This window comes from Nelusetta ayraudi, unplaced genomic scaffold (genome assembly GCF_046127955.1).
Source record: "Nelusetta ayraudi isolate G7.1 ecotype Tasmania unplaced genomic scaffold, CSIRO-AGI_Nayr_v1 ptg000134l, whole genome shotgun sequence".
NCBI classification, from domain to species: Eukaryota; Metazoa; Chordata; class Actinopteri; order Tetraodontiformes; family Monacanthidae; genus Nelusetta; species Nelusetta ayraudi.
This window is the reverse complement of record NW_027466184.1, coordinates 844,128-865,739: the sequence shown is the minus strand read 5'-3', so window position 1 is coordinate 865,739 and position 21,612 is coordinate 844,128. Positions and strand designations below refer to the sequence as shown.

Sequence of the window (21,612 nt, the reverse complement as noted above, 5' to 3'; positions counted from 1 at the left end):
TGACCAAATAAGGAGCCGTGGCGCCATAAAAGGAAACGCTCTTCTTTATATGGAGGAAAGTAGTGTCGGCGGCACGACGTCGCGTTTCCGTATCACTGCGCTCGGGTGCCCCGTTCTCGCCTTTGCCGGGTCGCACGTCCTTCGGCGTCGATGGACTTTGATGGTTTTGATCAAACTAGAGGTTCTTGAGCGACTCGTTGGAGGAAAAGAGCGACTGGGTGCGGATCTGTATTCTGCGGCGGATGGACACGTTGCAGGTGCTGTTCGACACTTCCTTACGTGGAGCGCCGTGATGGCGGGGGCCGGGCCTCGGTGACTGCTGGACAATAACACAAGTTCAGAACTTCTACAGCTCCTTGGCCGATCTCTCGGATCTCTTGGACCGGGCAGCGTCCCTGTCCGTTCAGCCTGCAGCTTTCACCGATGGACCGACATCCTTGACGTGTTGCCGAAGTGATAGCTGGCGGCTGGAAGCTGCAGCCCATAGCTAGTTAGCAAGTGTTAGCAAGCAGAGAGCTTAGCTAGCTGTCAGCCCCGAGTGCTTGGAGCCCCGGGCCGCGGGCTCACCAGCTTTGGACCGCCGCGGAGAAGCAGGGGGATCGGTCCGGGTGAAGAGGAGGGGGAGGGATCCTGCTTTGGAACTTTGGCGGGGAGCAGCGCGGACATGGGTACCAGAGGAGCAGCCGGCCGCGCAGACAACAACGGAACCGGGCTCGGCAGCGTCCCAGTGAGTGCGACCCCGCCGGGAGCCGTCCTAACCTCCGACCCCGCTGCCCGGCAGTTTGGTGACGAGGGCTACGGCGTCGAGGTGGTCTACAGCGGCTCCGACCAGGACTCGGACTCCGGGGACGATGAGGACGCCGTGGGCTCGGGCGGCGAGAGGAGAGGCGTCAAGCGGGGCAGGGGCGACCGGGACGTCAGGCGTCAGTCGGCGGCCAACTCCGGGGTGCTCGCCGGGGGCTACGGAGGGGTGGGCCCGGGAGTACCGGGGGCCAAACCCGGCAAGAAGACCAGAGGAAGGGTCAAGATCAAGATGGAGTTCATCGACAACAAACTGCGGCGGTACACGACCTTCAGCAAGAGGAAGACCGGCATCATGAAGAAGGTGGGTGAGCAGAGAGCAGAGGTCAGAGGTCTCGGTCTCAGCAGCATACCTGATAACCCCCTCACTGCTGTTCTGCTTGTACCGTGTAACTCAACTGGTGAAAGAATGGAATTGTTTTTTAATAACACTCATACATTGTATTCATAGTCTTAACAACTATCAAACAAAGCGCATCTATTTCAGATGGATAGATAAGATACTTCCTGAATTGAGTTCCAGGAGAAATTTGCGTAAAAACGTGTCGACCTTACTTCACACAAGCTGCACCTTTGCAAACAAGTTCCAAGTTGTATTAAAATTGCAATTTCAAAGTTGATTTAATAGTCTCTAATGTCCATTTTGTGTGCCATAGCAAAGTAGTTGCAGAGAGTCCAGGTTGACTTTCGTTCAGCTGCAGAGGCAGACTGAACTGAGGTTAACCTGCTCAGGTGTGGTCGCTCACCTTTGTGCTGCTCCTGGTCCCGCAGGCCTACGAGCTGTCCACGCTGACGGGGACGCAGGTGCTGCTGCTGGTGGCCAGTGAGACGGGACACGTCTACACGTTTGCCACCAGGAAGCTGCAGCCCATGATCACGTCGGAGACGGGCAAAGCTCTGATCCAAACCTGCCTGAACTCGCCGGACTCGCCGCCGCGCTCGGACCCCTCCTCCGACCAGAGGATGAGCGCCACGGGCTTCGAGGAGACCGACCTCAGCTATCAGGTGGCCGAGCACGAGGGCGGCGCGGAGCTCACAAAGGTAGGACGGAGGAATTGGTCACAGCGGCGCCTCATGGATGTTGAAGGAAGTTCAGCCGATTGGCTCCTGACACTCAGGTGTGTTTCTCCACCCACCCCTCCATGCAGGACCTGGTCAAGCCAGCCTTCACCGTGTCCAGCCTGTCTGGGACCACGCCCCCTACATCCTCCATCGTCTCCACGGCCACAGGATCTCTGCAGGTGCAGACAAACTCTGCCTCCTGGCAGCCCTCCACCACCACCAACGGGACGTTGCTGAAGACGTCGGCCGGCGTTGTGCTTCCTGGAGGCTTCACCTTGATGTCAGGTACGGGTCCATTCCGTGGCTCGCTGTGTATGTGAGTGTGTGTGTGTGTCACTGAGCGAGCTACATTGCACACATGCACAACCTGCCGCCGACTGCTTGACCTCACATTGCTGGCTGTGTGACGCCACCGTTGAGCTTGTTGCTTCTTTGTCTCTGGCTCCTCCTCCACCTCCTCCTCCTCCTCCTCCTCCTCCTCCGCCGCTGCCCGTCTGCAGGTGCAGCTCTGGCACCTGGCACACACACCATCCCCATCAGCCAGCTGCAGGGCCAGCCAGTGGCCCTCCAGGGCCCCGCTGCCCCGGGCTCCACGCTGCATGCCCCAGTCACACAGCCAACAACGCTGCTCCACTTTCCCGCCACTGTGTCGCTGTCAGGTCAGCCACAGCCACTGCAAATCACTCTGCTGTGTGTGTGTGTGTGTGTGTGTGTGTGTGTGTGTGTGTGTGTGTGTGTGTGTGTGTGTGTGTGTAAAATTATTATTATTATTATTTTCATTTTAAATCCTTTTAATTAATATAATTTTTCATTTTCTTTGCGCTGCTTTTTGTTGCTGTAATAATGCAAATTGCCCCAATGTTGGATTAATAAAGGCATTCTATTCCATTCTAGCTGCTTAATATTTAAGTGGCTTAATAAGAGTCACCGGCTGCCTTTCCGACTACAGCTGTGTGTGTGTGTGTGTGTGTGTGTGTGTGTGTGTGTGTGTGTGTGTGTGTGTGTGTGTGTGTGTGTGTGTGTGTGTGTGTGTGATCGCAGCCTCGCAGCATCACAGCAGGTCAAACGTGGGCTGATGGATGATGTGTCTGCTGTGTTTTGCCAGGAGGTGGGGTCTCTCAGCAGCTCCAGGCATTCCAGGTGCAGAGCAGCAGTGAACAGACCGGCACCAGTCAAAGCATCTCAGACATCCACAGCACCGCCTCCTCCACAGGTGAGCTGAGGCGCAGAGTCCCGCCTCCCGCACGGATGGTTGCCATTTCCTGTGAACAGAGGAGCAAACTGCTGAATCCTAATATTCAAAAATGTTCTTTTTTTGTCACGTGGTGTTGCACAGCAGTGAAAGGTTGGCGTGGCAGAAGCTGACGTGATTGTTCATTATGAGGTGTAAAGAAAGAATGAAAAGATTTTAAAAAGTGGCAAGTTAAATTTAAGGTCTAAGAAAGTAAGAAAAGAAAAGAAAAAATGTGGCAAGTACAGATAAGGGTGTTGGAGCTGTTAGTAAAAAAAAAATGTAAGAAAGTATGAGTTGCAAACAATGGAATGCTAAATAGGAAACACTTGTCTGATCGATGCACCACTTGCTCTCCCTCCATCGTATTCCAGCCTCTGTCGTCTGCTCCTCGTCCTCCTCGGTGGCAGGTCACATGGTCTATCCCGGCGGTCACACGGTCATGTACGCCACGCCCACATCCTCGCTCGCCGACGGCAGCCTCACGGTCCTCAACACCTTCCCCCCGTCTGGCTCCGCCCAGCCCCACGACCCGGGTGAGGAACCCCAAACGCAGTGCTCTCACAGCACACTCGTGTTCCGCGGCACAGCGGTTGAACATCACTGCCTTCATGGATGGACATCATGGAGCAGTGGCTTGGTGACAGTGCTTTGGTGTGTGTGCTGGTCTAACTTGTTGTCGTTGTTGTTGTGTCGCTGCAGCGTCTCTTCCGCAGGTCTTCCTCACGTCTCTTCCTCAAGTCGCAGCTCAGATTCCAGTGTCTGCCGTCCAGCTTCACCCGGTAACACAGCATCCGCCGACACAACTTCTGCCTCTGCCACAGCCTGTAGCCCCCTGACCTGCTCTGACCGTCTGTCTGTCTGTGTCTGTGTGTGTGTGTGTCAGATGGTGATCAGTCAACAGAGTGGCAGCAGTAACCTGACAGAGCTGCAGGTTGTCAGTTTGGACGTCCATCAATCCAAAGAAGACTGACCGTAATCCACCCAGCTGTCTGCCTCACGCGCGTGCACACACACACACACACACACACACACACAGACACACACACACACACACACACACACACACACACACACACACACACACACACACACACACACAGCTGGATCGCCTGTGGATGCCACCACAGACTCTACTTGCAGTTTGCTGAACTTCCTGTTTATGCAGAAACAACGGCGGTTTGTCACTCTGTTGACTGTTGCAGAACCTTCACTGTAAAGTTGTTGGCGAACTCCTTGACAGGAAGTTCAGAATGAAAACTTACGATATCAGGTCCCATGTAGACACACACACGCTTCCTGTGTGCGTGTCTATTTTTTGAATGTAAAAATTCCTCCTTCCCGCTCGTGTTCAATTTAAAAGTGCCAAAAAAAACTGCATCATCAACAAGAAGAAGTCAGCTGGTCACAGGATCTCCTGACCCAGACCCAGCTTTATACACAGCAGTTATCATGTCACTTTGTGTCAACCTGGACACACAAAAGCATTGATCAAGAGTCCTATTGTGACAAGAACATAAATGTTTTTTTGTTTGGGTTTTTTTTTTTTTTTTTTTTTTGTTATGTGCGGGCTCATCAGGATCAATAATCGACTCCTGCGATCGGACCGGACTTTCTTCTCCATGTCTGTACAAAAAAGTCCTATAACCAGTGATGCCATCAATATCAATATTTAGTCAATAAAAAAGATTTTTGAGAGAACTGTGTGATGTTCAACTAGCAGCAGGGGGGCGGCAGTGCAGGGACAACCACCTGGGATGGTTGGTTCTCTGTTTAAAGAAGACAAGCGGGCCTGCGTGAGTCCCGCTTCCTTCGAATGAGAAGACCATCGCCAATAAGAATTAACATACTTCCATGGGGAGGGAAGCCGTGACGTCACTCAGCCCGTCGCTTCCAGTGTACGTCATCTTGCGCGACACGCGTGGCGGCCATTCTTTTGCCGTGTTAGCGTTTAGCCGAGACGGTCGGGATTCTCCGCACTTTGTTGACTTTAGTTCGAGTAGAGCACCGTGAAAGATGGCCGGCACCGGGACTCAGGGCAGGAAGAGGCTCCTGAGGGAGGAGGACATGACCAAGGTGGAATTTGAGACCAGCGAGGAGGTGGACGTCACCCCTACCTTCGACACTATGGGCCTCCGAGAGGACCTGCTGCGCGGCATCTATGCCTACGGTAGGCCGGGGATCGGCTGCGGCCTGGACTTGACTCGGGAAGTTAGCGCACGATGCGACCGGCTAGAGTCACAACAAAGCCGAATAGTTATAGTCTAGTGTGTCGGTGATATTTTGTGTGACTATGGTGATTAAGCACTTCATCTATTACAGCAAGAGTGGGTTTTATTCGAATATTATTTTATTTTTCATAGAATAACGGTTAGCCGCAGTCCGGTTAGCATCCTACTGTTGCGCAGATCAATTCTGCGTTGCCCCTCGAGTCAACTACTGTAAAATGGCTGAACTCCGGCAATTAGCCTCCTTATACTATCGTTTACACACATTAAAGAGAAATCCACTCGGGTTTTGACGGATCATAGGAACTTCCTATGTCGACGGTGACGACTGGTCGTTGGGTCGTTTTTAAGCGGGCCGCCGGGTGACTAGACGGGGAACGTCGGCGCCAAAAGTGGAGAGAAGTACGAACCTAGTTTTGGGGTTCCGTGTGTGAGCGGCTGTGCAGGTGAAAACAGGCCTGCCTATCGTAGCATTAACATGGGGGGACCCAAACACCCTTTTTCTCCCGGACATGCCCGTTTATTCCATTCAATAAACTCATTTAAATGTCCGATTTTCATTGTTTTAGAAGGGACCGGCTAACACGGCCTTTTCGCTGTTATTGCGTGCAACACCTTAGATTAGAAGCACCAAGCCTCAAAATATGGTCGCCCTTGATTAACAAGAGGCTCAAACTCTTTGCTCAGTGTTCATTTCCTAAAGAGAAAGAAAGTTGTCAGTCAATCAACTTGTATTTGTAAAAGTGCTAAATCACACCTTTGGTTGTCTCTCGATTGTGCAAAACCACCTGAAGTCACCAGAAATATGACATTCTATATAAAATGTGAAATCCAGAAATGTGACAGTTCTGGAGGGTGGAATTAGAAATGTGTTTGGCAGTGATGCAGCAACCGTTCTCCTCCTGTGCTGCAGGTTTCGAGAAGCCCTCGGCGATCCAGCAGAGAGCCATCAAACAGATCATCAAAGGCCGGGACGTCATCGCACAGTAAGGCGCCAGCCGAGTCACTCCTCCTCCCTCACCACACACACACACACACACACTGTCTGACTTGCTCCTCTCTATTGTCTTCAGGTCCCAGTCTGGAACCGGAAAGACGGCCACCTTTTGCGTGTCGGTGCTGCAGTGTCTCGACATCCAGGTGAGCATCTATCTGCTCCTCGTCCTCCCCAGTTGGGTGGACACCAGCTGATGACATCATTCTCATGCTCTCCCTGTGTGTGTGTGTTTGCCCAGGTGAGGGAGACCCAGGCGCTGATCCTCGCACCCACCAGAGAGTTGGCCGGCCAGATCCAGAAGGTAAGCCCCGCCCACCACTCAACCATTCTAGAATCATTGTTGAGCGTGGGGCTCGGGTGGGTTCTGATTGGCTCTTGTGTGTGTGTGTGTGTGCAGGTGCTGCTCGCCCTGGGTGACTACATGAACGTCCAGTGCCACTCCTGCATCGGTGGAACCAACGTGGGCGAAGACATCAGGAAACTGGACTACGGACAGCACGTGGTGTCAGGGACGCCTGGACGAGTGTTTGGTGAGACACACACACACACACACACACAATCCCAGTTCGGCTCTAATTAGCGGATTTGGCTTAGCGAACATGTCGAAGTAGCAAACAGACTTTATCTCCAGGGTGGTGATGGTTGGGGTCGATCCTTTTATTTAGGGATGCACCAATACCACTTTTATACAGAACGAGTAGAGTATGAGCACTTGCATTTCAGTACTAACCAGTACCGATACAGGGTACTTGATAAGGCTGTTAAATATTATAGAATTTGTTCTGTTTTTTGTTTTTTTTAAAGATGTTTTGTTATTTGAACATCATTCCTCAGCATGTTTTCCTAGAAGTGTCACTGCAGTATAGAGATGTAACGGTATGAACATTTCACAGCACAGTTATTGTGACCAAAATTATCATCATTATCATAAATGTTAAAAAAAAAAAAAGAAGAAGAAGAAAGTACATATACACACACTGAAATCATGTAACAAAGTTTTATTTTGAAAACGCAAATAAAAGAACAAGCAATTCCTCTAGGAATCTACTTTTCTTTTCTTTTTTACACAGAGCGCTGTTTTTTGTTTGGAGTTAAGGTAAACATGGAATCGGGTAAAGCAGCTTTAAGGACGACTGGTTGGGGTTGGGGATAGGGTTGGGTGCAGGTTAAGGTGAGGGGAACACATTTTGACTGGTGATCAGATTTCAACATTACACCGGCGTCCGGAGCTACAACGGAGTTTATGACTTTAGCAGCGGAGCTACTAGCATTGTGCCGGAGCAGAAACAAACCGAAGATACATCTCTAGTATAATTACTGTGCGCCTGCCCCACTTCTGAAGCAGCGTCGGCAATAAATAGGGAGCAGCGACCGTACCGAAACACAAGATGCTGTTTTGCTGAGTTCTCAACCCCCGGATTGGTGCTTTGATCCCTGCTTTGATTGATCTCCTGATGTCGGAGGAGCATTTGTCAGGAGTCCGAGATAGCTGACAGCTGGTTGGTCAGCTTGTGCCTGAGGCAGCAAATAGGAAACCAATGTTTTTTGTTGTTGTTTTTTTTTGCCTTTTTGCAGACATGATTCGTCGCAGGAATCTGAGGACCAGAGCCATCAAGATGTTGGTTCTGGACGAGGCTGACGAAATGCTGAACAAAGGTGAGGATTCTGGCCCAGAGGGACCACAGTTGTGCCGGACAGTAGTAGTGGTGGTGGTGGTGCGGCATCACCAGCTGGCTCGGCTCATCACGCTGTGCTCCCTCTCTGTTCAGGCTTCAAGGAGCAGATCTATGACGTGTACCGCTACCTGCCTCCGGCCACGCAGGTGGTGCTGATCAGCGCCACGCTGCCGCACGAAATCCTCGAGATGACCAACAAGTTCATGACCGACCCCATCCGCATCCTGGTCAAACGGTAGGTCCACCCACCTACAGAGAACACAGAGGAACCATCCAGATCAGGGGTCACCAACTGTTTTAAACAGGGGAGCCACCGTCTGGGTGCTGAGTCATATGAGGGGCAACCAGTTTGTGGCACTTCTCTGAAAAAAAAAAACAAAAAACAGTTTGCTCTTAGTTATATATTAATGATACTCATCTATGTGTAGACACTTTTCTCACAATAATTATCAACCATGTCTTAGCACGGTTGGCTACTGATAATATCAATATTGAGCACTTTATTTCTATTAATCAGAGTTCCTCTCTAGATTTCGTGCATAATAAAATATTTTTAATCATTTTATTTTTTTTAAAAATGTAATATTGAAATCTATATAAATGCAAGTGTGATTACAAAAGAAGAGCAATGGAATGGACCAGAATTTTAGACGCAGCTCACGGAGTTGTGCTATTTCTAGAAAAGGTCTGCGGGCGACTAATGTGGTCCTTGGGGGCCCTGCGGGCACCTCGTTAGTGACCCCCGATCAAGATGGCGGGAGACTTGGAGAGACCGCCATCGAACCAAATGAGCACACTTGTTCATTTCCGAAGGAGTAAAGTGCCTCATTAAAAGGACCTTGATGGGCATTTCCAGACTTGGATCAATTCATTATGGTGCTCTACTTCCAACAACCAACAAGCCAGAATAGCCAGCAGGTGGCGATGCCACGGGGGTGGGGGGGATTCCTTTTTACGCTCCATTAGCTGCATATTTTAATACCAACCAAAAAGTTGACGTTGAGGTGTTTTCCTGACTGGTGTCGTGTCTCCTCAGTGATGAGTTGACTCTGGAGGGGATCAAGCAGTTCTTCGTCGCCGTGGAGAGAGAGGAGTGGAAGTTTGACACCCTGTGTGACCTGTACGACACCCTGACCATCACACAGGCCGTCATCTTCTGCAACACCAAGAGAAAGGTGTGTGTGTGTGTGTGTGTGTGTGTGTGTGTGTGTGTGTGTGTGTGTGTGTGTGTGTGTGTGTGTGTGTGTGTGTGTGTGTGTGTGTGTGTGTGTGTGTGTGTGTGTCACCAGGGAACACCAGTCTTCTCAACATCTGTCTTATAGCGGCACATCATTGCGAGACACTGACAGTGCGTGTCTGTGTTCCAGGTGGACTGGCTGACAGAGAAGATGAGGGAGGCCAACTTCACCGTGTCCTCCATGCACGGAGACATGCCTCAGAAGGAGAGAGAGTCCATCATGAAGGAGTTCAGATCCGGAGCCAGGTGACGCACAGAGACCGTGTGACTGCCCGAGTCGGACCGGACTGCGCGGTGTCGGGTGACCTGACCCTCTCTCTCTCTCTCCGCCCTCTTGTGTTTCAGCCGGGTCCTGATCTCGACAGACGTGTGGGCTCGAGGCCTGGACGTCCCTCAGGTTTCTCTGATCATCAACTACGACCTGCCCAACAACAGAGAGCTCTACATCCACAGGTGCGCCCCCCCCCCCCCCCTCCCCCTCATGTCATCTTCATGGCGGTGGGCGGTTTGTTTGACCTCCACTCACCTTTGATTTTCCTCCAGGATTGGTCGCTCCGGTCGTTACGGCCGCAAGGGTGTGGCCATCAACTTTGTGAAGAACGATGACATCAGGATCCTGCGGGACATCGAGCAGTACTACTCCACCCAGATCGACGAGATGCCCATGAACGGTACGAGCCGAGGGACGCATGTGGCCGCTGCCCATGATGTCAAGGCACACAGCCAATCAGACGGCACATTTATAAAACCCTTCTCCAATAGCGCAGGAGTTCCTCAGTGCTAGCATGTTGGTTGGGCGCTAGTTAGCTCAGCTACAGCCAGACACAGTAGGGCTACTGTGATTGGACGCCGCATGCTAACACACGACACGCTTTGTCTTTTCAGTGTCTGACCTGATCTGATGTGAACTGGATGACGCCACCTTGGAGCCCCGCCCTGATTCCTCGCCTGTGTTTTGTTTTTTTGTTTTTTTAAATTTTTTTCCTTTCTTTTTTTTTTTAATAAGAGTTTTAGCATTTGTTTCTGTATTTGAGCATTCAGCTGAAGTCAATGAAAGACTTCTGTTTTGTAAATAAACTACTTTGGGTTCATTTGGTCTCAATCCTCATCAAAGGTGTCACTGTGGGAAGTCGTTCTACTTCCTGTTTGCAGTTTGAAGAGTTGAAATGAAGGAGGAGGCATTCACACATGCAGTATGTTTGTCAAGTTAATGCTAACTGAAATTATGCCGATCCTTATCTTTTGTAAAACTAAACAACTGCAACCAGTAAATCGACAGAAATGTCCATTTAAAAAATAGATCTACATTTTTTTTTAACATGTCAGGTGAGCTTCAGAAGGTCACTGCTGGAAGCTCTTTGCTCAGCAGAACTCAGAGGTTCCCGGTTGAGCAAAGGCAAGGCTCCAGTGGGAGGAACCGGACAGAGGTCCCGCTCCGCCTCCCTACTGCAGGACCAGGGTCCTGACAGCTGAGCTCCATCTGGATCTGGTGCTTCTGCTCCTCTGGGACCTTTGATTTAAAATGAAATTACGTATGTTTAGTTGATGGTGTGACGCTAAAATGACTTCAAGAGGCATGGCGATAGCCACAAAGCTTTGAAAGCTAAATTGGATTGTGTAAAAGATGATCGCATGACTGATTGGTTGACCTGCAGAACATCAAGTCTTTCAATAATCTGCAAATTGTCAAACAATCATCATCGACCCTAAGAATATTCTGGTGTGTACATACAAGAGTTTGCATCACACACAATCAAGCTTTGTGCCTGGGTGTAAATGAAATAAATATATCAAGATTACCAATGTCTGCTTCGGTAAAGAAGCGGTTCACACCGACGGTGTCTCCAGTGGTTCTTGTCCTTGTGGAACTGAAAGAAAATGAAAGTAGCGAAAATAAATATATCCAGTTTTACTCTTAATGTCATTTTTGAAGATTTCCCCAGAACGCTTCTGGTTGTGTGATGAAATGTGACAAGACAGTGGTTTCATCTTCAGCGCCGTACCACGTGACGTGAGTTTATGACGCTCTCGAGCGTCACGTGGGCTCCTAGTCAGCTGACTGTCGTGTTCCGGGTTTTTTTTCCTCTCTCGTTGTTTTCAGTGGAAGCGGCTCCTGGATCCGTTTCTGCGAGTCGGATCCAGTCGAAGCCCAGCTGTCGGTTCGAGTCAGATTCGGTGTGTCGAGCTGGTCCGGAACCGACCGCCAGTTCCGTCCAGGAACGTCTGTCGGCCGCTTTTGGCGGTCCGGTACCGACCGTCAGGAGAACTGTTGATCCTCAGTAGTCGGTTAAAGCCTGAGGTAAGAGACCGATTAAAAGGTTCAGGTGGACGGTTGTGAGGTAGTCGAAGCCTGGGTCAGTCAGGGTCCAGATCCTGGGTCCAGGAGTTAGTCAGGGTCCAGAACCAGGTCCAGGGTTTAGTCAGGGTCCAGGTCCAGGAACCAGTAAGGATCTAGATTTAGGGTCAGATTCAGGTCCACTGTTAGTAAGGATCCAGGAACCAGTAAAGTTCTACATTCAGGGTCAGAGCCAGGTCCAGGGGTTACCCAGAGCCCAGACCCAGGGCCCAGGGTTCTTTGAGGTCCAGATCCTAGGCCCAGGGATTAGTCAGGTTCAAAATCCTGGGTCAGATCCAGTGTCCTGGAGCCAGTCAGGGTCAGAGTCAGAGTCCCGATCCAGGGTCCGAGTCAGAATCAGGGACCACAGTCAGCACGAAGAGGTTCTCACCCTCACTGATAACTCTTGAACCCTTCTGTTCTGGTTTCTTGAATTTTCCCGGCCAAGTTTGTGATTCCGACAAACCATTTGTGCCGGTGTCTTCATCTCGTTGAGGAGCCGCCACCATGAGCGCCTCAGACAGCGACGACGACTCGTACAACGAGAGGTCGGCTCTGGTTCCCTCTGAGAACCCAGTGGTTCCAACCTACGCTCCAGATGCGGACCAGGGCACCGCCGCCAGCCCTCCGCCCAAACAGGTGAGGACTCGACTCTCCCGGTTGTGTCAGACTGCCTGCGGAGATGCTGACTTCTGATGGTCCAGGCAGGGCCAATCAGGAGGGCCGGCCCGGGCCGTCCGGGCAGCGCCTGCTCGGAGCAGCAGGAGGAGGAGCCGGACGATGAGGAGCTGACGCTGAAGTACGGCGCCAAGCACGTCATCATGCTGTTTGTTCCCGTCACGCTGTGCATGGCCGTGGTGGTGGCCACCATCAAGTCTGTCAGCTTCTACTCGGAGAAGAGCGACCAGCAGCTGTAGGTCCCGCCGCCTTCCTGCAACATCACCCCCCCCCTCAAAAAAAACTCCACCCCTCCACTCCTAACGCCCCTCCCCTCCCCCCCCCTCTGTTGATGACTCTGCTGCAGGATTTACACCCCCTTCACTGAAAACACGGACTCGGTGGGCCGCCGCCTCCTCAACTCCATCCTCAACACCATCATCATGATCAGCGTCATCGTCGTCATGACCATCTTCCTGGTCGTCCTCTACAAGTACCGCTGCTACAAGGTCAGTACCGAAGCCCCCCACTCCCCATTCATTTCAATGGAGTTGCCGAAAAAGTTTTTGGCTCGGTGCAAGAAGGAGCACCACCTGCCTGCAGCCATCAGGCTGTATAACTGCTTTTTAAGACTTAATTTACATGTGTAAATAATTTGTATATAAATTTTACTTCTTTTTTTGTTTTTAATCCTTCTCTTTGTCACTGTATATGCTGCTTTGACAATGCAAATTTCCCTAAGGTGGGATTAAATAAAGGCTTTCTTCTTACGCGGCCCCAATAGAGCATGTAGCACTTCACACCATGCTACATGGCTGATGCATCGGGACGCATCAACCAATCAGAACGAGCCGAGACACAGCAGAGTGTCAGACGTCGCGACGTCACGCTGGGATATGGAACTATTTTCGGGGGATTTTCTGCCCTTTACGTTGTTTTTTGAAAGACCTAAAGTCAATGACTGAAAAATTTCCCCAAAACACTTTTGTGTGCGTGTGTCACAGTCTATGGGAAAAATGCTTTTTGAGCCAGATTGTTGTTTTTTTTGGCTGCAGTACCTTAAGTAGCCACTGTAAAAAAAAAATAAAAAAAAACAATTCCCTGTCGCCATATTGCTAGTCTGATGTCTAGTTCATATAGTACATCCATGTGTCAGAACCAATCGCAGGGCAGAAATTATGTGGCTGCAGCTGGGCCTCCTGCCCACCTGGGGCGCTGTTTGATGCAATTCTCCTCTCCTCCTCGTGCAGTTCATCCACGGCTGGCTCATCCTGTCGTCCCTCATGCTGCTCTTCTGGTTCAGCTTCATGTACCTGGGGTGAGTGATCCCGCCCCACTTCCTGTCCTACTTCCTGTCCGGGGGGGGGGGGGGGGGCCCAAACAGGAAATCTGAGTGAGTGCGAGTGCCACTCTGCTCCGCAGGGAGGTGTTCAAGACGTACAACGTGGCGATGGACTACCCGACGGTGGCCATGCTCATCTGGAACTTTGGCGCCGTGGGAATGGTCTGCATCCACTGGAAGGGGCCCCTCGTGCTGCAGCAGACCTACCTCATCCTCATCAGCGCCCTCATGGCGCTGGTCTTCATCAAGTACCTGCCCGAGTGGTCCGCCTGGGTCATCCTGGGGGCCATCTCCGTCTACGGTGGGCGACTATCTGAGATAAACACACCCGCCCCTAGATGGCAGCACAGAGAGACACTCTGGAGAAGCCTGTTAGCAGTGTAGGCTAACATCTAGAGCAGTGGTTCTCAACCGGTGGAGTCTCAGAACCCTATATATCCCTTTAAAGCTTTGGGTTGCGACCCACCAGTTGAGAAACCATCCAGAATCCAGAAATGTAAATGGTGGAAGTGAGACCCCCCCCTCGTGACTGGACTAGATTGTCTTGAAGAATGTGGAGTCTTTGAGCTACTGAGGTGGAGTCCTGGCACAGGGACTGCAAGCAGTGAAACAGTAATAATCCTGACATAACTCATCTATCTTAAAATGAGTAGTATTGTGTATGTAAGTATGCATATGGTCATTAATGATATAGACTAGTAGAATAGTTTATACTATAATAGTATAAGAGATCAGTATAAAAGCCGTTTTGTGTTCAGCTACAGCTTGAATAATGCTAAGCACTAGCTTGTTTCCCTTCATGCCTTGCTCGTGTGTGTGTGTGTGTGTGTGTGTGTGTGTGTGTGTGTGTGTGTGTGTGTGTGTGTGTGTGTGTGTGTGTGTGCTTGCAGATTTGGTGGCCGTCTTGTCTCCTAAAGGTCCTCTCAGGATGCTGGTGGAGACGGCTCAGGAGCGGAACGAGCCCATCTTCCCCGCCCTCATCTACTCCTGTGAGTCCACGTCCAAAAGAATGAACGGATGAATGAATTGAAGAGGGAGCGGGTTAACTGAGTGCTAGCTTGATGTACAGTTCTGTCGGGCTGGGGAGCTACATGCTAGCGTTTACGGCGATGCTAGCGTAGCTATTTAGCTGAGCTGTTTTTAACTGCCCCGTAGCATGCACCAGCCATGTGTTTTTTAATGTTTTTTTTTTTTTTTTGAATTTATTCTTTAATGTCAGCGTGTCTTGATGGAGTTTGTATGAATGTGTTTGCGGGCCCTGTCAAAAGAATTTCTTCACCTTTTGGGTCAGACAACAAAGTATCTTATCTTATCTGGACAAACCAAAGTTCTGACTTTAGTCTGTGCGTCTAGCCGCCATGATGTGGACAGTGGGGATGGCGAGCCCAATCGATGCGGCGCAGCCCGAACAACAGACGGGTCAGTGGTCTGAGCACCTGCTCAGCTCCTTCAAACCTCATAATATCCCGCCGTCGGGAGGTGCGTTTTGTCGCAACACCCAATGCTGTTTTTTTTCTTCTTTTTTTTTGCTCTTGTCGTACCAGACGAGGAGGCGGAGCACAGCGACTGGGAGGCGGAGCCTGAGAGACGCCCCCCCCTCACGCCGGAGGACGAGCTGGAGCAGGACAGTGAGTTTGGTTGACCTCGACCTCGAGCGCAGTTTCATCGTGGTTAGGGTGTGCGGAGGTCGGAGTTGAGCGTTGTCCCGTGCCTCGCCTGCAGGGGGAGTGAAGCTCGGCCTCGGAGATTTCATCTTCTACAGCGTCCTGGTGGGCAAGGCGGCCGCCACCGGCGGAGACTGGAACACCACCATCGCCTGCTTCGTGGCCATCCTGATCGTGAGTTGCTATGTTTTGAAAAACCACCCACAAATTAGCTGTGTTTTTGTGGGTACGCGACCCACTGCAGGGCCCTCTTCTGGCCACCTGTTTAACTCACCGGCCTGACTCACCTGTGACCCCCAGGGCCTGTGCCTGACACTGCTGCTGCTGGCCATCTTCAAGAAGGCCCTGCCGGCTCTCCCCATCTCCATCACCTTCGGCCTGGTCTTCTACTTCTCCACCGACTTCCTGGTGCAGCCCTTCATGGACAACCTGGCCGCCAACCAGTTTTACGTCTGATGGATGGAAAGCCCCGCCCCCTTCTCCTCCGCTGCCCCCCCACCCCCCTCGCCTCCCCCTTCTAGTTCTCGCTGTTGCTCCTCCGCCTCGGCGCCGCCGCTCCCGACAGGAAGTGGCGCCACCATGCAGGACTTGGCTGTTGGGAAGGGGGGTGGGGGGGGCGGTTTAGAAGGTTACGCTGGCCATCAGGACAGGAAGCAGCACGGCGGCGTGCGATTGGATGAAGCCAACCGGCAGCAGGTCCAACTCGCTCTTCACTGGAGAAAATGTCTCGCCGCCACCGCACAAAACCACCAAGGTGAGAGAAAAAAATGATTTTGAGGAGAAACGGACCTGGTCTTGATCCACCAGAACCACCCGACCAGGCGCTTCAAGCAAAACCAAAACCAAACGACCCTTTCCACCAACTCTGATCGATTCTCTCTCCTCAGTCGTGTAAGGAAATTCAGGACTTCTTTGTCTTTGTCCTTTCTGTCCATTACAAGACTGAGTGTTTCAGAAGCGCTCGATTTTTTTTTTCTTTCTCTTGAAATAAAAAAGAAAATTGTTAACGTTCGTTTTAGAATTTTGCCTGTTAGAGCCGCGGGATCCCCTGGAACGGCTGGAGATTTTACTGTGTGACGTCGACGACTATTAAAGCTATTTCAAAAAGGAACATCTGGTGGTTTGATTTTAAAGCGCAGACGTTCAGGGTTCAGTCAGTCACTGTTGGGAACAGTACCCGAAAACAAATGTGTCGTTTGCAATAAAACCTTTAAAAGAGTAACTTGTTGATCAGAAAATGGTATTTCGGTGGGGTGCTGGTGTAGGTAGACGTTTGACAGAAGTTGCGACCCAAATTTAATTTATTCCACAAAAATAAAATAAAAAACCCCACTAACCCTACTTTCTATCATGTCTAGTAAATAAATGACAAATTATGGAATTGTGTGTTCTGCAAAATAAATGCCCAACATTTTCTCTATTAATATAAATATAAAAGAAAATGATAGGGAAACTGTCCACGAAGCCACGACCCAATCAAAACAGCTCCAGGTCCCACTTTTGGGACTCGTGACCCCCACCCCCGCCAAATTGAGAAAGTCTTGAATGGCCTGAGTGGGAAAGTATCCGGCTCCGGTGATGCTTCTGCAGTCATGCTGTTCCACCACCAGAGGGGGCTGCAGTAGCAAGTGACATCATCAGAGAGCCAGAGAGTGTTCTCCATCACGTTTATTGAAGGTTTATTTAAAAAAAAAAAAAAAAACTAAACATAAAATAAACAAATTCACGGAGGAGCCGCGTTGTTCAGCTCAAGCGCTCCTCAAACTGGGCCTTGTTCTTCAGCAGGAACGCCGCCAGGTACTCGATGGGGTTCGGGGGTCTGCAAGACACAAGCAGGAAGCTCTCTGACTCACTGGATCAGGGGCTGGGAGAACTCTTTGACCCGTGGGTCATAATGGGTTGCAAAATGTGAAAGAGGGGCCGGAGCAGCAGCAGACGGATGGAGTGATTTGGTGAGCCACCTCATAAGGAGGAGCAAAAATACATCGCGGGATATGTAGAAAGCACGTCGCTTTTGAATGTCAATTGAAAATGAAAAAAAAAAAAAAAGCAAAGTTACAACAAAAGATGTTTCTTTGAAGCCCCGCGGTGTTTAGCTCTTTATTGAAATGACTCTGAAAACACTGGGGAAAAAAGATTGGATGAATTGCAGCTATTTTATGACTCACTTGACTATTAATGTCATTTCTTCAAGTTCGGAGGGCCGGATTAAAAAGCTTAGCTTAACAAATAAGCATATGGGCCCCTGGGCCATAGTTTGCCCATGCCTGCACGAGCAGGGGGGCAAAATGACTGAAAATCTGCCGTCTGCAGTGAGTCACATTCATTTGTCCCGTTTGTTCAAAGCCAAAATCAAGTGCAGAAGGTTTTGCTTTAATTTTTTTTCATCCTTTTATTCGCTCGGTTTTGGTTTGGGTGTTGGCACAGACGCGCTGAGGCGAGACCAGCAAACTGGTCTGAACCAGGGGGCGGGGCGGTAACAATAGTTTATGGATCCAAGCCACGACAGTCTACAGAAGAAAACGCACACATCTGACTTTTTGCTCCCATCCTGATGTGGTTTGGTGCTGGTTGTGTCAAGAAAGCTCAAGTGAACTGAGCTCAAACTGCTCATGAGGTGCAAATCGTGCGCCATCCACTGCTGTGGATGTGGACGTTGCTAAACAACAAACAGGTGAGTCCACACAGCGACCAGCAGGAGAAGCAGCCAAGACTGCGTGGGCAGGTGCAGGAATGTGACAGTGATATGAGTCAGTGGGATATTATTATTTTTTAAAATCTTTTATCTAATAATAATAATAATAATAATAATAATAATAATATATATATGTATATATTAACTTTATGAACCCCTTAAATTTTGTTTTGAGGTTTCAGCACATTCACAGTGACCCGCTGAGGCCCCGTGAGCCGTAAGTGGGCGTGTTGGGGGCGGGGCCAGTCCTCACCTGTCCTTGGCCAGCACCGACAGCCCCTGCAGCAGGATGGGGACCACCGTCTGGTCCAGGTACGCTCTGGTGGGCAGCGCCTGCAGGTCCACCTTCTGCTTGGACATCTTCTCCGAGTTGGCCTTCTCGTTCTCCACCGTCCTCTGGAGGTGGGGGGGCGGCAGCAGCAGAGCATGCTGGGGGTGTGTGTCCCTGCACTGTGTGTGTGTGTGTGTGTGTGTGTGTGTGTGTGTGTGTATACTGCCTTACCTGCAGGTTCTCTGTCAGGCCGAACTCTGCGTGAGGGTTTTCAGACACCTGTGGAAGAGTCAGTGGGTGTCAATCACACCAGGTCACTTCATTCACCTGCTCATCAACAGCTGTGGCCATGCCCCTCCCCCTCCTCTGTCAGGTGTGCTACTCACAGCTGTGCGCGTGTCCATGGCCTGCTCAGCATCAGCGTGATCTGGAAGACAGACGGACAGTTGAGAGCATGGGGTCAAACTCTGGGCCGTGGGCCTAATTTGGCCCGCAGTGTAATTTTTTCAATAAATATCATTGTTGGCCCGCGACTTTGTCCAAGTTTGACATTTTGACCCCACTGTGTATTTGAGTTTGACACCCCTGGCTAGGAGCTTCGCGAGCAACAGTCACGTGATGCGCACCAGTTGGTTCCGCGTGCACTGACGCCGGCTAGTTGCTTAATGACAATAACTTCGTGTTATTAGAACAAATCAGACCGTCAACGTCAACCTGACGGATACATCCGTCGGGAATCTGAATGGTTAATGACGTCAGAGGCGGTCCTGCTCCCTGACACACACACTGGACGGACTCCAGTCCAGAATCCAGACTCAGAATCCCAGGGGGCGCGTGGTTGTAACAGCGAGGTGGGAAGCACAGCGCGATTGAGTTCGGTTCGGCTTGGTTCAAAGCGGAAGTCTCCACTGACCAAGAGCGTTGCGACGTTCGCGGTTCACGTCATGAACGGTCGGTCGTTTAGCTTAGCTCAACGCTAATAGCATCTGATACGGCTAGCGGAGCCCGTTTCCGGCCAGAGACGAGCCGCGGGGCCTGGAGGCGAGCCCAAGGGGCTACGAACCGAACCGACAGGAGACACTTAAAGGCATAAAAAGGGCGCCAAAACGAGGCAGAAGCCAACAATGAACTCACCGTCCGCCATGTTTGTTGTGGAGACGTGCGTCGATTCTGATTCGACTTCACGTCAACGAGCTACGTAAAAAAAAAAAAAAAAAAAAAAAATCTGCGCATGCGTCCGGGTTTGCGTTCTTTCACAATAAAAGCATTAGAAAATTGCCGGGGCCATTTTTCCGCATTTTAAATGAGAAAAGCCCCAATGATACGCAAATCACAAAAAATATTTTTGTACCACTATTTGTGTTATTTTACAACTTGTTTTGCATTGTTATTGTTATTATTATCATTATTATTATTATTATTATTATTATTATTACTAGACCATGGATATTACTGATCTTGCTGCAATACTGCTCAGTGAAAAGACGTTGCTGCAGACCATTATAAAAAGAATGAAATAACCAACACCATTAATGCATTAAATAAAATAACAAATCGATTAACAAAGAAACCAGTGCATGTGGGGCTAAACTGCGCTATCAAAGGTGTTAGTGTGGAGTCAAGTCTAAACAACAGAGAGTTGTCACCTTAGATGTAGGTAAATTGGAAACAAAACCACTACACACAGTCAAAAGCATGCAAATTTAACTAAACACAGCAAGTTGAGGTGACTCAAGCACACAGTAAACCGCACTTGCACAATGGCTGTGACCACTGAGTTCTCACTTTTATGTGACAGAAAAAACCCACAAAACAAAATAAAAGAGAAAATGGCCCATACAAGAAATAAGTTTAAGGCAAATTAAAATTCAAATAAATCTGGGAAAAGCAGAGGTTTGCCCCTCTATGAATCATTTTTGTCCAAGGCTAAGAGAAGCAGAAGCACATTACTATACAAAAGAAAACTTTAAGATAAACATTTGAAAACACAGATGGAATGTAAAAATAAATGATATACCTTGCCAGATGGGATTACAATCCCCTCCCCGAGTCTGAGACATGCAGGTGACTGGGGTCCAAATATGTTGAGATGCAAGTTTAATATAAAATCAAAAAGGGTGTAACATTTATCTCAAACATCTCCATGTTGCTTGAGTATACCTTATCTCTTGAGTGTCACTCCCTCACCAAACATGAAAAATCTAACAAACACATTTTAAACAATATTTTTTTTTTTGCGACACGGTGGCGCAGTGGTTAGCGCTCCCGCCTCACAGCAAGAAGGTCGTGGGTTCGATTCCGGGGCCCGGACCTGAGACCTTTCTGTGTGGAGTTTGCATGTTCTCCCTGTGTCTGCGTGGGTTCTCTCAAGGTTCTCCGGCTTCCTCCCACACTCCAAAAACATGCATGTGAGGTCAATTGAACACTCTAAATTGTCCGTAGGTGTGCATGTGAGTGTGAATGGTTGTCTGTTTCTATGTGGCCCTGTGAAGAACTGGCGACTTGTCCAGAGTGTCCCCTGCCTTCACCCTATGACAGCTGGGATAGGCTCCAGCAGACCCCGTGACCCTGACCTCGGGACTAAGCGGGTATGGAAAATGGATGGATGGATGGATATTTTTTACTGCTTTACTATTAAAATTGTGTCTTTTAAAACTTCAGAGAAACATACCAGATCAAAGCATCAAACACAGGTGGCCTCAGCTGCACCTTTCTCCCCCACCCTCTCTCTCAGGTGTGTCAGTGCAGGCAACAAGGCCCAAATAAACTTCCCGCCCCTTTTTATAGACTCTGCCCCTTGCCCTGGGTGCTAAGTCTACCTGGTACCTCCCCTTTCACATCATTTTTATTTTTATTATTAAGATCAATTCTGGGCCTGGGACCTTTCTGTGTGGCGTTTGCATGTTCTCCCTGTGTCTGTGCGGGCTCTCTCTGGGTTCTCTGGCTTCCTCCCACAGTCCAAAAACATGCACGTGAGGCGAATTGGGAACTCTAAATTGAGTTTGTCTCTCTATGTGGCCCTGCGATGAACTGGCCACTTGTCCAGGGTGTCACACTGTCTTCACTTAACCGACACAAACCTTGTTACAACTTCACTAACCTTCATAAACCTTGTTACAACTTTTACTTTCTCTAGATAGTCAAGTTTGATGGTCTTCAATGACAGCTGGGAGAGGCTCCAGCAGACCCCTGCAACCAGTGCAGGATAAAGCGAGTCTTGAAAATGAATGGATGGATGTAAAATTAAAGTTTATCTTAACAGAAACCGGCCTCTCAAATCTCTTCCCACAGACTTCAAAGCCAGTTCATCATTTTGACAATCATCATTTGAAGAGTGATAATGGATATATTGAGAATGTTAAAAAGTTGCTATTTCTTGGAGGTTGTTGTCGTTGTAGGGGAGCAAATATCTCGAC

At 49.7% G+C, this 21,612-nt stretch overlaps 4 protein-coding genes across 11 annotated transcripts; 3 read left to right on the top strand and 1 right to left on the bottom strand.

The window, feature by feature from the left end:
* The first annotated feature begins 61 nt into the window (after positions 1-61).
* LOC142904934 (serum response factor-like) lies at positions 62-4,795 on the top strand. Of its 4 annotated transcripts, none has more exons than XM_076051344.1 (8): positions 62-1,105; positions 1,573-1,842; positions 1,950-2,148; positions 2,364-2,522; positions 2,969-3,076; positions 3,505-3,630; positions 3,797-3,876; positions 3,981-4,795. In XM_076051344.1, exons 1-8 carry the CDS (start codon positions 665-667, stop codon positions 4,065-4,067), a joined length of 1,470 nt encoding a protein of 489 aa, XP_075907459.1. In that variant the 5' UTR covers positions 62-664; the 3' UTR covers positions 4,068-4,795. The 4 variants fall into 4 exon arrangements, with proteins under 4 accessions (XP_075907459.1, XP_075907461.1, XP_075907458.1 ...); XM_076051343.1 differs by having other exon boundaries at positions 68-1,105; positions 3,469-3,630; XM_076051346.1 differs by lacking the exon at positions 2,364-2,522 and having other exon boundaries at positions 63-1,105.
* A 213-nt stretch (positions 4,796-5,008) lies between these two features.
* On the top strand, positions 5,009-10,323 carry eif4a3 (eukaryotic translation initiation factor 4A3). The gene is made up of 12 exons (XM_076051351.1): positions 5,009-5,264; positions 6,236-6,308; positions 6,396-6,462; positions 6,558-6,620; positions 6,717-6,849; positions 7,895-7,975; positions 8,089-8,230; positions 9,032-9,170; positions 9,363-9,478; positions 9,578-9,685; positions 9,776-9,903; positions 10,118-10,323. Exons 1-12 carry the CDS (start codon positions 5,111-5,113, stop codon positions 10,132-10,134), a joined length of 1,221 nt encoding a protein of 406 aa, XP_075907466.1. The 5' UTR covers positions 5,009-5,110; the 3' UTR covers positions 10,135-10,323.
* Positions 10,324-11,292: 969 nt separating this feature from the next.
* psen2 (presenilin 2) lies at positions 11,293-16,341 on the top strand. 3 transcript variants are annotated; one of them, XM_076051349.1, is made up of 11 exons: positions 11,293-11,531; positions 12,067-12,206; positions 12,272-12,480; positions 12,592-12,733; positions 13,475-13,542; positions 13,647-13,867; positions 14,457-14,555; positions 14,920-14,985; positions 15,111-15,194; positions 15,289-15,404; positions 15,531-16,341. In XM_076051349.1, the coding sequence occupies exons 2-11, from the start codon at positions 12,075-12,077 to the stop codon at positions 15,684-15,686; spliced, it is 1,293 nt and encodes a 430-aa protein (XP_075907464.1). In that variant the 5' UTR covers positions 11,293-11,531; positions 12,067-12,074; the 3' UTR covers positions 15,687-16,341. The 3 variants fall into 3 exon arrangements, with proteins under 3 accessions (XP_075907464.1, XP_075907462.1, XP_075907463.1); XM_076051347.1 differs by having other exon boundaries at positions 12,064-12,206; XM_076051348.1 differs by having other exon boundaries at positions 12,016-12,206.
* Positions 16,342-16,882: 541 nt separating this feature from the next.
* Positions 16,883-20,271, bottom strand: dpy30 (dpy-30 histone methyltransferase complex regulatory subunit). 3 transcript variants are annotated; one of them, XM_076051407.1, is made up of 5 exons: positions 20,214-20,271; positions 18,583-18,623; positions 18,428-18,475; positions 18,179-18,321; positions 16,883-17,049 (listed from the first exon to the last, which is right to left on the bottom strand). In XM_076051407.1, the coding sequence occupies exons 1-5, from the start codon at positions 20,254-20,256 to the stop codon at positions 16,974-16,976; spliced, it is 351 nt and encodes a 116-aa protein (XP_075907522.1). In that variant the 5' UTR covers positions 20,257-20,271; the 3' UTR covers positions 16,883-16,973. The 3 variants fall into 3 exon arrangements, with proteins under 3 accessions (XP_075907522.1, XP_075907524.1, XP_075907523.1); XM_076051409.1 differs by lacking the exon at positions 20,214-20,271 and adding an exon at positions 19,633-19,690; XM_076051408.1 differs by lacking the exon at positions 20,214-20,271 and adding an exon at positions 19,331-19,428.
* Between the last annotated feature and the right edge of the window lie 1,341 nt (positions 20,272-21,612).